Source organism: Canis lupus, chromosome 11 (genome assembly GCF_048164855.1).
Source record: "Canis lupus baileyi chromosome 11, mCanLup2.hap1, whole genome shotgun sequence".
In the NCBI taxonomy this organism is placed as follows: Eukaryota; Metazoa; Chordata; class Mammalia; order Carnivora; family Canidae; genus Canis; species Canis lupus.
This window is the reverse complement of record NC_132848.1, coordinates 2,656,406-2,670,177: the sequence shown is the minus strand read 5'-3', so window position 1 is coordinate 2,670,177 and position 13,772 is coordinate 2,656,406. Positions and strand designations below refer to the sequence as shown.

The 13,772-nt window shown below is 46.6% G+C and overlaps 1 protein-coding gene and 1 non-coding gene across 5 annotated transcripts in view; one reads left to right on the top strand and one right to left on the bottom strand.

Annotated features, from left to right (window-relative positions):
* The window catches only part of LOC140600532 (protein canopy homolog 2), a 37,190-nt gene that overhangs the window by 7,321 nt on the left and 16,097 nt on the right, over window positions 1-13,772 (top strand). The window contains exons 1-2 of one of the 4 annotated variants that reach the window (XM_072768834.1): window positions 3,315-3,403; window positions 10,899-10,948. The exons of 2 other annotated variants lie outside the window; for them this stretch is intronic. In XM_072768834.1, the coding sequence (XP_072624935.1) occupies window positions 10,928-10,948 (21 nt within the window). In that variant the 5' untranslated portion in view covers window positions 3,315-3,403; window positions 10,899-10,927. Of the gene's footprint in view, window positions 1-2,291; window positions 2,518-3,314; window positions 3,404-10,898; window positions 10,949-13,772 lie in introns of those variants that run through there. One more of the 4 variants, XM_072768835.1, reaches the window with a different exon arrangement.
* Window positions 12,341-12,413, bottom strand: TRNAR-CCU (transfer RNA arginine (anticodon CCU)). The gene has a single exon. It is a non-coding gene; the product is annotated as a tRNA-Arg (tRNA).

Sequence of the window (13,772 nt, the reverse complement as noted above, 5' to 3'; positions counted from 1 at the left end):
CATTAGGTGCAGAGATTACTTAAATAAAATTTTGGGGACGCCTGAGTGGCTCAGCAGTTGAGCATCTGCCTTCAGCTCAGGTTGTGATCTTGGAGTCCCAGGATCAAGTCCCGCATTGGGCTCCTTGCATGGAGCCTGCTTCTCCCTCTGCCTGTGTCTCTGCCTCTCTGTGTGTCTCTCATGAATAAATAAATACTTAAAAAAAATAAAAACATTTTAATAATAATAGTTAATATCCCTTTGGTAGCCTCATCCTGAAAATGCCTCCTGTCTTGCGGGCACTGGAGTTCAGGCCCCTGGTCAGCTGGTTGGTGTCTGTGGATAATTAACTAGAGAGCAGAAACCAGGTCAGACTATTCTAGGGTTAGGAGGAAATATCTGTAAGATACTAAATTGGGAGCAAATATTGATAAGTGGAACTTTGAAGTCACCGAGAAGGTAGTTGAGGTCAATGTTCCTTTGGGGCTCTGCCTGGCTTTTCTTTATGAAGTTCCTTCCTAAGTCCTACCTATCTGAACCCTAAATCAGAGGAGTATTGGTTGGTAGGTCTGAAACTAAGTACAAGGTAACTTGGGAAGAGAAATAGTGGCTTTCTTTCTCTTTCCCACTCAAGCTATAAACCAGGTTCTTTATAAAAGAGGTCTATCGGGATCCCTGGGTGGCGCAGCGGTTTGGCGCCTGCCTTTGGCCCAGGGTGCGCGATCCTGGGGACCTGGGATCGAATCTCACTAGGGCTCCCGGTGCATGGAGCCTGCTTCTCCCTCTGCCTATGTCTCTACCTCTCTCTCACTGTGTGCCTATCATGAATAAATAAAATAAAATAAATAAAAATAAATGAGGTCTATCTAAGGGCAGCCCTGGTGGCTCAGCGGTTTAGCTCGGCCTTCAGCCCTGGGGGTGTGATCCTGGAGACACGGGGTCTAGGCGCATGTCAGGCTCCCTGCATGGAGCCTGCTTCTCCCTCTGCTTGTGTCTGCCTCTCTCTTTCTCTCTCTCTCACCCTCTGTGTGTGTGTCTCTCTCTCATGAATAAATAAAATCTTAAAAAAAAAAAAAAAGGTCTATCTAAACCTGGTTTAGGTGGTACTGAGACTTCTGAATCTTGTTACTGCTCTGTGAAGAGATAAAAGAACTGTTTATTTGGGGCTTGGGGTTTGTAGATAAGGTGCCCTGGTCCTTGGGCCAGTTTCACCGTGCCCCTAGGTCAATGACAATGATACTCTTAGGAAGTGCAAAGGTCCTGAGGTCTTGTCTTCCTAGAGAAGTTAGTCAAGAGTGATATGAAAGATCACTTTAGTACTGTGGTTCATTTAATGATCCCTGGCAAGCATAGGATAAGAGTGTACAGAAGACAGCCAAGTAGGAGCAGGGGTCCAGAAGCTCCATGGAAGTGATGTGACAAAAGGAGAGGGTGCTTAATGCCTGATTTTGGATGTGGGGCTGGTCTGCAACTTTTGCCCTTATGTCTGGCTAGATGTGGGGTGAACTGGCTGCATGGGGTTATGTGACTAGAGTGGCTGAGACCCAGAGGTTCTGGCCTGTGCTGGAAAACTGTCATTTTTCTTTTTAAGATTTTTTTTTTTAAGTAATCTCTACACCCAAGGTGGGGCTCCAGCCTACAACCCCGATATCAAGAGTGGTATGCTCCACCGGCTGAGCCAGGTAGGCGGCCTCAGAAGCCTTCATATTAAGGGGCATCTGTAAGACTTCGACTTCCCCGCACTGGACGCAGAGCTGACGGCCCGTAAACAGCACTGGATACCAGCCTCCCGCCTTTGCCTTCCTTCCCCATGTATTAGGGGTCTCTTTATCTATAAAGATATACCGTGGCCTCGGCTGACCTCAAAGGATCGCCAGGCAGCCAGCGCTGGCATCATAGCCTGTCCACATGACGTCACCTCTAAGGCCATTAAGTCACTGACCAAAGGCATTCCTCAGGAAAGACCGCCAGCTGGTAGGAGGGGCAGGCAGTGGTCGGTGGCCGCGACGGTACAGGATGGGACCGGCTTCCGAGGCCCTCTGAGGTCGGAGTCCTCGGTCAGAGCCCTCCTCCCACACTCCCCTCAGAGCTAACCCCGAACCGCTGAGGGCGAGAAGGGAAGCCGAGGAGGAAGTTAACGGAGTTAGCAGGCACATACTTAGGCAGCTCCGCGCCCCCTCCCGGCCCAGCCCGGCGGTCCAATCCTGCCCGCCGCGCCCGCTGTCAGCGGCTCAGGTCCCGCCCCCGCGGACGCCGGGCCAATGGCCGGGCCCGAGGCGAGTCCCCTGGGAGGGGCGGGAGCGAGTCGGGGCGGGGGGCGGGGCCTCGCCGAGGACCCCGGGCTGGGCGCCGCCGCCGGCTCGTCTCCCCTTTCCCTCAGCCGCCTCCTTTCAACCTTGTCGGCCCGTCGGCGCGGCCCTCGGTGCAGCGGCGGCGGCTCCCCGGCCGCAGCTCTCCCGGTCCTGCCTCCCCGCCGGAAGCCCGCGTTCGCCCGTCATGGCTCTACTCACTGCGGCCGCCCGGCTCTTCGGAGCCAAGGTGAGCAACTCCGGGAGGGAGCGCGCGGCCCCAGGGTGGGGCTGAGGCGACTGCAGGCCCTCGGGCGCCGGGGTCCCCTCCCCTCCACCTCACACCCCTGCGCGCCTTAAAGGGGCCCGGCGCCTGGCTGGCCGCCAGCCCTCGGTGGCGCTCCCAGGCCATGTGCTCCGCTGGCCTCCTGCCCCCGGGGGTGAAGAGGGCGCTGCCCGCTCCGGCCTGCGGTCTTGGGCGGGCGGAGAGCCCGGACGCTGCTGTCAGCCGGCTCGGCCAGGACGGGGGAGCCCCGGAAAGGAGCTGCCGCTGGAGAGCCTCGGTGTCGTGTGCCTCCGGACTTAGGGGAAGGGCCCGTTGGGGAGAGGGGTGCGGGGGTAGGAGAGGCGGCCGGCGGCCGGCTCCGTGCACTGCCCCTGGTGAGCTGCGCCGTGGCCGGCTTCGGCTTCTGCTTTGCGGAGAGGGCCTTGTCGGCTCCCAAACTGCTTCTTACTGTTTCTCCAACCCAATTTTTGAAGCTTTTAGTGACCGAGCCTTAGCAGTTCTGCTGGTAGAGTGGTACTGGGTCCTCTTTGTCCTTGGGACTCTTGCACTTACTCTTCGTATAGGAGGAGCCTGGGTGGGGTGGAGCCCTTCTGTAAGACCTTCTGCATGATTATCACATAATGATTGCAGAAAGAACCAGAAAGATTTTTCCTCCAAACGGCAGGCCAGAAAGTGAAGATACTGGACTGGAGATAGTGCTGCCAAAGTCACATGACCGGTCCTACTCCTTGCTCACTCAGGCTTAGCTATTGCTTTGAAGTCTACCCAGGAGAGAGCCCTCTCGTTCTTTGAGGCCCTCATTTACTTGAATGTTCGTTCTTGCCTTTGGATCATAGGAATCTTGTTGCAGGTAATGGTGCTTTCAATTTCAAATGGCCAGGGCTTTGGTGCCTGGGTCACTTAACCCTTTAAATAGAGAAACTGCTGTTTTGAGGAGAGAGTCCCAGCCCTTTAATCCAGGCAGGGACAGTCCCACAAGTGACCTTGACTTCTGCAGAGAACTTACACTTTCTCCTGCAGATTAAAGCTGCCAGCACCTGGAGGAAAGGAAAGTCTTAGGATGGCATTGGCGTGCTGTGTGTTAGCTTGCATGGCTGGCAGATGAGGTGAAGCCTGTAGAATCTAGCATGGAGGTTCTTCCGGGTGCCCAGCAGCAGGTGGAGGCTGATCGTTTGGGAGACACTTGTCTTACTTGGGAGACACTTGTCTTACTTGACTGTTGCTTCTGCTGCTGCCAGGGAACAGGGTAAGGAAGGCCCCTTGGGAAATGAGGCGAGTTCTAGATAGTGTTTTGGCAGAATAGGGGACACGACACCATAATTAGCTCATTCCAGAGCTCCTAACCCAGACCAGATCATTTAATCCTTCAGTGATTTTTAAAAGCCTTTAGAATTTAGTTTTTGAATTCATTTTGTTTTTTTAAGCCTCTGGGGAAGCCCAGGAAGCTTTTGGGATGATAGTGCTACATAATTGTAGAATCAGTATTGTTTTGTTTTGTTGACTTTACTGGTAGAAATGATCCTGAGGACCCCAGAAACCTGTAAATTGGAAGCCATTTGAAAGCTTTTGATCCTTAAAAACTAGCAAAGCCCAAAAAACTCCAGTGGAAATTTCCTGAGATCTCAGTAGAATAACCAAGATAGCAAGAAGGAAGCCTGTTCACTTTGTAGCATTGCTAGCACCTGCCTTGAATATTCAGATCAGCCTAAAGCTTAACTGATTTTACTTTTGCTGCTAAGGTAGGCTTTGGAAAGCAAAGAGAATTCATTTCCTGATCTGGGAACACTGACCCCTACCACTTTGATTCTCAAGGTCAGATGTAGTTTCACTTTTCTGAGAAGAGATTTTTTTAACCTTGCTAGGTGACACAAATGCCAGTCATTGTTACATTGTTCCACTCTATCCACTTTCAGGTAATTTAATGAACACCTGAGTTGGAAAGAGATACTAGTTCAGATTATTCGACTTCTTGTTTACCCAAATGAATTTCTACTAAACGGTGGTCTTAGTATTAGCTGTGGATGCCTTATCTTTGTGATGTATTATTTTTTCACATGTGATCTGAGTTTGGATTTGGGTCGGGAGTTAGAGTATGGCCACTGATTTATTTCTGTTCTCTCTTTTAACACTATTGTGACTTAACAAATCATAATTATTTCTTGTACCATTGAGCACTGCTCCTCTAAGCCAAGATGTTCAATGACTTTGAGAAAATCAAGCCAAAAGTGTTAAGTATTTCTACACTTTTTTTTTTTTAAAGAGTTTATTTATTTCTTCATGAGAGACAGAGAGAGAGAGGCAGAGACAGGCAGAGGGAGAAGCAAGCTCCATGCACGAAGCCTGATGCAGGACTCGATCCCGGGACCCCGGGATCACACCCTGAGCCAAAAGCAGATATTCAACTGCTGAACCACCCAGGCGTCCCTCTAGACTTTTTCAAGACATGTATTTAATACTTATAATTCCTTTACAGTAGATCTACATCACTGAACGTGTTTTGTATTAATCCTAGTTAGAAATCGGGTTCAACAAAAGTTAAGTTTTTTCTGTGAAATATTAGCTAGGCTCTCAGTTCAGAACTTTTATTTTATTTTTTTAATGTTTTAAGTTGGGAATCCCCGGGTGGCTCAGCGGTTTGGCGCCTGCCTTTGGCCCAGGGTACAATCCTGGAGTCCGGGGATCGAGTCCCGCATCAGGCTCCCGGCATGGAGGGAGCCTGCTTCTCCCTTTTCCTGTGTCTCTGCCTCTCTCTCTCTCTGTGTCTATCATAAAAATAAATAAATATAAATAAATCTTTTTTAAAGATGTTTTAAGTTTATTTATTTAAGTAATCTCTACACCCAACATGGGGCTTGAACCCACGACCTCAAGATTAAGAGTCACATGCTCTTTCAACTGAGCCAGCCAGGCACTCTGTACAGCCTAGAACTTTTAAAGGCAAGCACCCAAATCTATGTGTCTTCACTTTGATTATCAGCCTGCTCAAAGGGATGTCAGTTCCTTGGTGCTTGCTAGGTGGGCTGAAGATGAAAAATGGAGAGTAAATCCTCCTCATGTGCTACTGGTGGGATAACTGCATTTGTCTATCCTAGTGGCCTTTTTTAAGATTTTATTTATATTTATTCATGAGAGAGGCAGAGATAGGGGAGGGATAATGGGACTCATCCGGGGATCACTACCTAAGCCAAAGGTAGATGTTCAACCACTGAGCCACCCAGGTACGTGCCCCCCAGTGGCCTTTAGATTGTTAACAGATGAATGCATGGGTGTGGGGAAGCACTGCTAAAGTAGATCATTAGAAAGGTGAAGGCTGGCATTCTTGTTTCTTTAGAATCCAAGTGGGCAGAAGGCAGGAAGCCAGATGTGGTGGATCTCTCTAAAGCTACATAGTAATTCTTTTTGCCCTTCAGTGCTCTATGTGATAGAGTTGAGTAGGGCATGAAATTTAAAACAGTAGTGAAGGGCCGCCCAGGTGGCTCAGCAGTTTAGCACGGCCTTCAGCTCAGGGCCTGATCCTGGAGATCTGGGATCCCTGCAGGGAGCCTACTTCTCCCTCTGCCTGTGTCTCTGCCTCTCTCTCTCTCTCTCTCTCTCTGTGTCTCTCATGAATAAATTAAAATCTTAAAAAATTTTTTTTAATTTTTATTTATTTATGATAGTCACAGAGAGAGAGAGGCAGAGACATAGGCAGAGGGAGAAGCAGGCTCCATGCACCGGGAGCCCGATGTGGGACTCGATCCTGGGTCTCCAGGATCCCGCCCTGGGCCAAAGGCAAGCGCCAAACCGCTGCGCAACCCAGGGATCCCGAATAAATTAAAATCTTAAAAAAAGAAAAGAAACAGTAGTGAAGCAAAGTTAGCAATAGGTCTTTAAAAAAAAAAAATAAGATTTTATTTATTCATGAGAGACACAGAGAGGCAGAGACACAGGCAGAGGGGAGAAGCAGACTCCCTGCCGGGAGCCCCATGCTGGACTTGATCCCGGGTCTCCAGGATCAGGCCCTGAGCTGAAGGCAGCGCAAAACCGCTGAGCCACCCAGGAATCCCAGCAATTGGTCTTTCTGAGCATATGACTGTCTTTCATTTTTTGACTCAAATACCCAAAATCTTTTTTTTTTTTTAAGATTTTTTTTTTTTAATTTTATTTATTTATTTACGGTAGTCACAGAGAGAGAGAGAGAGGCAGAGAGAGAAGCAGGCTCCATGCACCGGGAGCCCGACGTGGGATTCGATCCCGGGTCTCCAGGATCACGCCCTGAGCCAAAGGCAGGCGCCAAACCACTGCGCCACCCAGGGATCCCTATTTATTTTTTAAAATATTTTATTTATTTATTAATGAGAGACACAGACTGAGAAAGAGAGGCAGAGACACAGGCAGAGGGAGAAGCAGGCTCCATGCAGGGAGCCCGACATGGGACTCTATCCCGGGTCTCCAGGATCACGCCCTGGGCTCAAGGCGGCGCTAAACCGCTGAACTGCCTGGGCTGCCGGGATAAATAAAATCTTAAAACAAACTCCTAGTGGAAGTGAGAGCAGTATTTAGTTCTCAGAAAACTAATAGGACAGCAGATTCTATATGCTTTACTCACCTGTGTACACTTAGTGTGTATAGAATAAGTAGATGTTTAGAAAATAATTGTTTGTTAATTTTATTTATTTATTTATTTACTTATTTATTTATTTATTTATTTATGAATGATAGTCACACACACAGAGAGAGGCAGAGACACAGGCAGAGGGAGAAGCAGGCTCCATGCACCGGGAGCCCTACGTGAGATTCGATCCCAGGTCCCCAGGATCCCGCGCCCTGGGCCAAAGGCAGGCGCTAAACCATTGCGCCACCCAGGGATCCCCCAGAAAATAATTGTTAAAGAACTGTAAAGATTTCTACTGAAAGGAAAGTTTAGGGCTCTTGATTCTTTTCTGAGGTCTTTGGTGGTCTTCCTTGGAGTGAGTCTTTAGGGAAGAGTCTGTTAGAAAATGACAATTAGGTAGAATTATTAAGGAAACTCATGAGTATGAAGGAGCTCAAGGTATGAAATCTGAAGATTACCGTGCTCAGGCTATTAAGCAGCCTGATCGAGGAGTGCAGGCCGACTTCCAGTATCACCATTGTGAAACACAGATGTTAAAAGGCTTTAGTTTTCTGACCTGGTTCTGGGGAGAGAGGAGTCTTTGTCCTGTGCGTGTTCTTTTTCCTTTAATGCAGGTTGTTCCTTCTTCATTGGAAGCCTTTGCAGCACAACAAGATTTTTCCTACCAGTTATTAGTGCATTATGTTTGCTTCATCAACTAAGCCAGTTCTGCTGGCTTGGCAAGCTCTGATCTTTTTTCGATGAAGGGCAAGGGCTCTATTAAAATCAGGAGCATCTCTCTCAGGCTTTTAATGTTGGAGCTCTTGGATATGTTGCAGGGCATGTTCTAAATATGCCTAGGATGGAGGATCAAAGAAAATTTGGCCCTTCCCCTTTGGAGTAAAGGTCCTAAGTGTGGATCAATGATGACAATAGGTTAAGAGGAATAAGAGGGAAATAACCACTTTTTAAAGTGCTCTTTCAAATAGGACTCTGCTGTTCCTAGAATTTGAGGGAGGAGGGAGTAGTTTCAGATGATTTTTGGTGAATTGGCCAATACCCTATTCCAGAAATACCTTAAGTATTATAGGCAAGGCAAGTGCTTGGCAGAATTTCCTGCATGTACTAAGTCCTTTTCCTCTCTTGTCCCTTTAAGGTGGAAGTTCTTTTAATTACATTTTTCTATTGTAGCACAGTTGAGAGCTACAGCGCACTTCCATCAATAATAGCAGACTCACTATAAGTTCTTGCAAGGGGTGGCAGCGTTTGAGGTTTAAAAAAGCCTCTTACTGATTGTAACCACCTACCCCCTACCCTGTAGCGAATTCGTTGTCAGACACGTGAGCCAGGCCCTTGTCTTTGGAAGCAGCTCTCTCCATCTCTCCACCTGAAGGAGCTGACCTGTTGAATAAGGTGACTCCCTGATTCACCTGACAGCTGCTGTTCCAGTAGGGTGACTCACCACGTGGCGTGCTACTGGAAGGCAAAAGCCTAGTTGCCACGCCTCAAGAATTAGAGGGAGGAGCTGGTAGGTGAAAGTTCAGGGATGACTCAGAGATTTGTAATCTGCCTGTCTCATCAGTGAGTATAGTCTGAATGTACTATACAAAGCTATTCAGCAGGTTTCTTTGGCAGCTAGGAGGTAGGTGAAATGAGGTGTGTAACCTTGGGTATAACAGTCCTCCAGTCTCTCCTTTCTAGTCATTTATTCTGCTGGGTAGTTAGATTTGTTTCCTCTCCTTGAGACTCTTCCCCTCCTGGTTGGGACACTCCTAAGGCCCTTAAAAAGAAAATCGGGGCTTTATTTCCTATTCTGCAGGTAGAGGGAATTATCCATTCACCCCTTCCTCAGGCTTGACTACCTCTTTCCTGGAATCCAATTCCAGGAGAGAGTAATGACACTTGACATGGTAGGTAATAGGCCAACACACTTCTTCGAAGAGGGAAGCCTGGGTGGCTCAGCGGTTGAGTGCCTTTCTTTGCTTCAGGGCATGATCCTGGAGTCCTGGGATCAAATCTCACATCGGGCTCCCTGCAGGGAGCCTGCTTCTCCCTCTGCCTGTGTCTCTGCCTCTTTCTCTGTGTGTCTCATGAATGAATAAATAAAATCTTTTTTTTTTTAAAGATTTATTTATTTATTCATTCAGAGAGAGCGAAGAGAGAGGCAGAGACACAGGCAGAGGGAGAAGCAGGCTCCCTGCAGGGAGCCCGATGTGGGACTCAATCCCGGGTCTCCAGGATCACACCCTGGGCTGCAGGCGGTGCTAAACCACTGCGCCACCGGGGCTGCCCGAATAAATAAAATCTTAAAAAAAAAAAAAAAAAAAACAACAACAACACTTTTCTGAGAAACACCTATTTATTGAACTCACTTATGCAGAAGTCACTGTTTTTTAGATGCTTTCATGCAGACTGTTTTGTACAGTCTACTTATCTACCCCAAAATTGGCTTTATTATTATCAATTTAGAGATATGAAACCTGAGACTTAGAAGTTAGGTCATATAGCCAAGGTAACACAGCAGGATAGTGGCAGAACCTGGATTTAAGACTTGATCGTTAATAGCTGTACATCCCAGGGTCTACATTCTATGCTTCTCCCTTATTGTTCATGTGGGTCACCTAGGGAACTTGTTACACTGCAGATTTGGATATAGTAGGTCTGATGTGAGGCCCAAGATTCTACATTTCTGACAAGCCCCAAGAAATGCTAATGCTGCTGGCTAGGCAGTTATATTTTAAATAGCAAGGCTTTTGAGTACCTTTACCTATGTCCTTATTAGACTTTACATATGTCCTTATTAGACTTATCAGACTTTGAGCTAAGTAGCTTGAGTGTTATCCTAAATATGGAGAAGGAAAGGGGAACAATACAGTTGACCCTTGAACAACACAGTTTCAACTGCTGGTCCACTTACGTGTGGATTTTTTACTGTACAGTACTGCAAATATATTTTTTCCTTAGGACTTTCTTTTTTTTTTTTTTTTTTAATGAAATGAGATCTCTTACCAAAAGACCTTTTTTTTTTTTTTTTTAATTTATTCAGAGGCAGGCAGAGAGGCAGAGACACAGGCAGAGGGAGAAATGTGGGACTTGATCCCGGGTCTCCAGGATCACACCCCAGGCTGCAGGCGGCACTAAACCGCTGCGCCACCAGGGCTGCCCTCCTTAGGACTTTCTTACTAACATTTTCTCTACTTTTTTTGTAAGAATACAGTATGTAACATACAATATATAAGATAGGTATTAATAGACCATTTATGTTCTCAGTAAAGCTTCCAGCCAACAGTAGTTTGTTAGTAGTTAAGTTTTGGGGGGAATCAAGAGTTATAGCCAGAGTTTCAACTGCATGAGGGGTCTGCATCCCTGATTCCCATGTTCCAAGGGTCAACTGCAGTTAGTTGTTTTGTTTTGTCTGTTGTCTAGTAATGGAGCTGGGGCTAAAACCCACATTTCCTTTCCACATTCCTAATCGTGTACTCTGTGTTTTACCTCATTAGGTAAAATTGTTCTAACTTGAATTTTTCCTATTCTAGCCTTTTGAGTGGTTATATCAACGAATTGCTGCCTTTAAAATCCTTCTAATTTCTTTAGTTTTCTTTTAAGCTGCAGAGAGGATGTGAGAAAATGGCCATACTGTTTAATTTTATGTATTTATTATATAACAAGTACAAAGCATTTGCCAGACGTGGTTTTAAGTGCTTTTTAAGTGTTGCCTTAATTCTCACAGCAGTCCTTTAAGTTGGGTACTGTTACTGTTCCCATTTTACAGATAAGGAGACTGACGCACAGAACCATTAAATGACGTGGCTGGAGTCACAGGTAATAAGCAGCAGAGAAGGGCAGTAGAAACAGAATATTAGTATATTCTTTATTCTATAGCTGCATATCCACACTATCCACAAAACAGGACTGCTTTACAAATTGAAGGTCTAAGAAGTGTTACTAATGGAGATCATCAGGGACAGTTGAGATCAACCCTCTAAGTTATTCCTGAAGCTCCTCACCTGAAAGGGCAAGATGCTTAGTACAAAGGTAATGAAGACTTCGCTGATGTTGGAAATGGTGGGGTGACAGTGTAGTTCTAAGTTTCTCTTCCTATGCATTGTTTTATTTATTTATTTTTTAAATTTTTTATTTACTTATGATAGTCACACAGAGAAAGAGAGAGAGAGAGGCAGAGACACAGGCAGAGGGGCAGAGGGAGAAGCAGGCTCCATGCACTGGGAGCCCGACGTGAGACTCGATCCGGGGTCCCCAGGATCATGCCCCGGGCCAAAGGCTGGCGCCAAACCGCTGCGCCACCCAGGGATCCCTATTTATTTTTTAAAATATTTTATTTATTTATTAATGAGAGACACAGACTGAGAAAGAGAGGCAGAGACACAGGCAGAGGGAGAAGCAGGCTCCATGCAGGGAGCCCGACATGGGACTCGATCCCGGGACTCCAGGATCACACCCTGGACCGAAGGCAGGCACTAAACCGCTGAGCCACCCAGGGATCCCCCCTATGCATTGTTTTATTTTTATTTTTTTTATTTTTTTTATTTATTTATATAGTCACACACAGAGAGAGAGAGAGAGAGAGAGAGGCAGATACATAGGCAGAGGGAGAAGCAGGCTCCATACACTGGGAGCCCGATGTGGGATTCGATCCCAGGTCTCCAGGATCGCGCCCTGGGCCAAAGGCAGACGCTAAACCGCTGCGCCACCCAGGGTTCCCTATTGTTTTATTTTTTTTATTTTTTATTTTTTTTTAATTTTTTATTTATTTATGATAGGCACACAGTGAGAGAGAGAGGCAGAGACATAGGCAGAGGGAGAAGCAGGCTCCATGCATTGGGAGCCTGATGTGGGATTCAATCCTGGGTCTCCAGAATCACGCCCTGGGCCAAAGGCAGGCGCTAAACCGCTGCGCCACCCAGGGATCCCTTCCCTATTGTTTTAAAGTAGCATTCATACAGATAGATATGAGAAATGATTGTAATGAAGCAGCAGTAATGACCCATCTGATTCCTTTATTTATTTATTTATTTTTAAAATTTTATTTATGAGAGACACAGGCAGAAGGAGAAGCAGGCTCCATGCAGGGAGCCTGACACGGGACTCCATCCTGACTCCAGGATCAGGGCCTGGGCTGAAGACGGCGCTAAACCACTGAGCCACCCTGGCTGCCCTAGAATCTTTTTTTTAAAAGATTTTAAGTAATTTCTACACCCAACGTGGGGCTCGAACTCACAACCCCAAGATCAGGAGTCTCATGCTCTTCCAACTGAGCCAGCAGGGCACCCCTGCAGTCATAGAAACTTAAAACTGATTTAAAAGTGGAAAAATGGACGCCTGGGTGGCTCAGCGGTTGAGCGCCTGCCTTTGGATGGAGGTGTGATCCCGGAGTGCCGGGATCAAGTCCCGAGTCAGGCTCCCGGCATGGAGCCTGCTTTCTCTCTGCCTATGTCTTTGCCTGTCTCTTTGTCTCTCATAAATAGATAAATAAAATCTTTTTTTAAAAAGTGGAGGGCAGCCCGGGTGGCTCAGCGGTTTAGCGCTGCCTTCAGCCCAGGGTGTGATCCTGGAGTGCCGGGATCCAGTCCCGAATTGGGTTCCCTGTGTGGAGCCTGCTTCTCCCTGTGCCTGTGCCTGTGTCTCTTTCTCTCTGTGTCTCTCATGAATAAATAAATAAAATCTTTGAAAAAAAAATTTTTAAAGTGGAAAAGAGATCATTATGGAGAGATTTTAACACCTCTCAGATGATATGTTCCCCTGTAGCCTTTTTAGAAACCAAACAACCACAACAACCAACCACCCACAATTAAAAGGTCTGTCTGCTGCAGGGCTGATGTAGTCTCTGGGAGGTGGCCCTTCTATATCAGGATCTAGGGACCATGGAGCAAGGAACAGAATTTATTTGCATGTTTTCTTGTTAACTCGGTGGTGACTAATAAGAAAAGGTAAAATCATTTCTTAGATACTAGTTCAGGTTTCCATTTTCCCCATGAAGGGTGAAGAGGCTAAAGGCCTGTTTGTGCTGCCTACTTTTTTGCCCAAATGGTTCCCATTGAGCCAGAAGAGATTCTTTAGAAAGTTAATGAAAGGAGTTAACAAGCTGAGGCAGTCCCCCTTTATTTTGGGAACATAGTAGCTTTCCTTGTATTCTCTGAATTTAGCTTTGGATTGAGTCTTTTTATTTTATTTTAAAAATCATTTAATTTTGGGATCCCTGGGTGGCGCAGCGGTTTGGCGCCTGCCTTTGGCCCAGGGCGCGATCCTGGAGACCCGGGATCGAATCCCACGTCGGGCTCCCAATGCATGGAGCCTGCTTCTCCCTCTGCCTGTGTCTCTGCCTCTCTCTCTCTCTCTCTGTGACTATCATAAATAAATAAATAAAATCTTTAAAAAAAAAAATAAAAATAAAAATAAAAATCATTTAATTTTTAAAATATTTATTTTAGAGAGCATGTGTGCATGTGTGCACATGGGAGGGGGTGAGGGGCAGAGGAGAGGAGAAACAGAAAGGCAGTCTCCAGACTCTTGATTTCAGCTTAGGTCAAGATCTCAGGGATCAAGCCCCAGGCTGCTCTGCACTTCTCTGAGAACCTACTTAAGACTCCCTCTCCCTCTCCCCCTCCCCACCTTCTTTAAAAAAAAA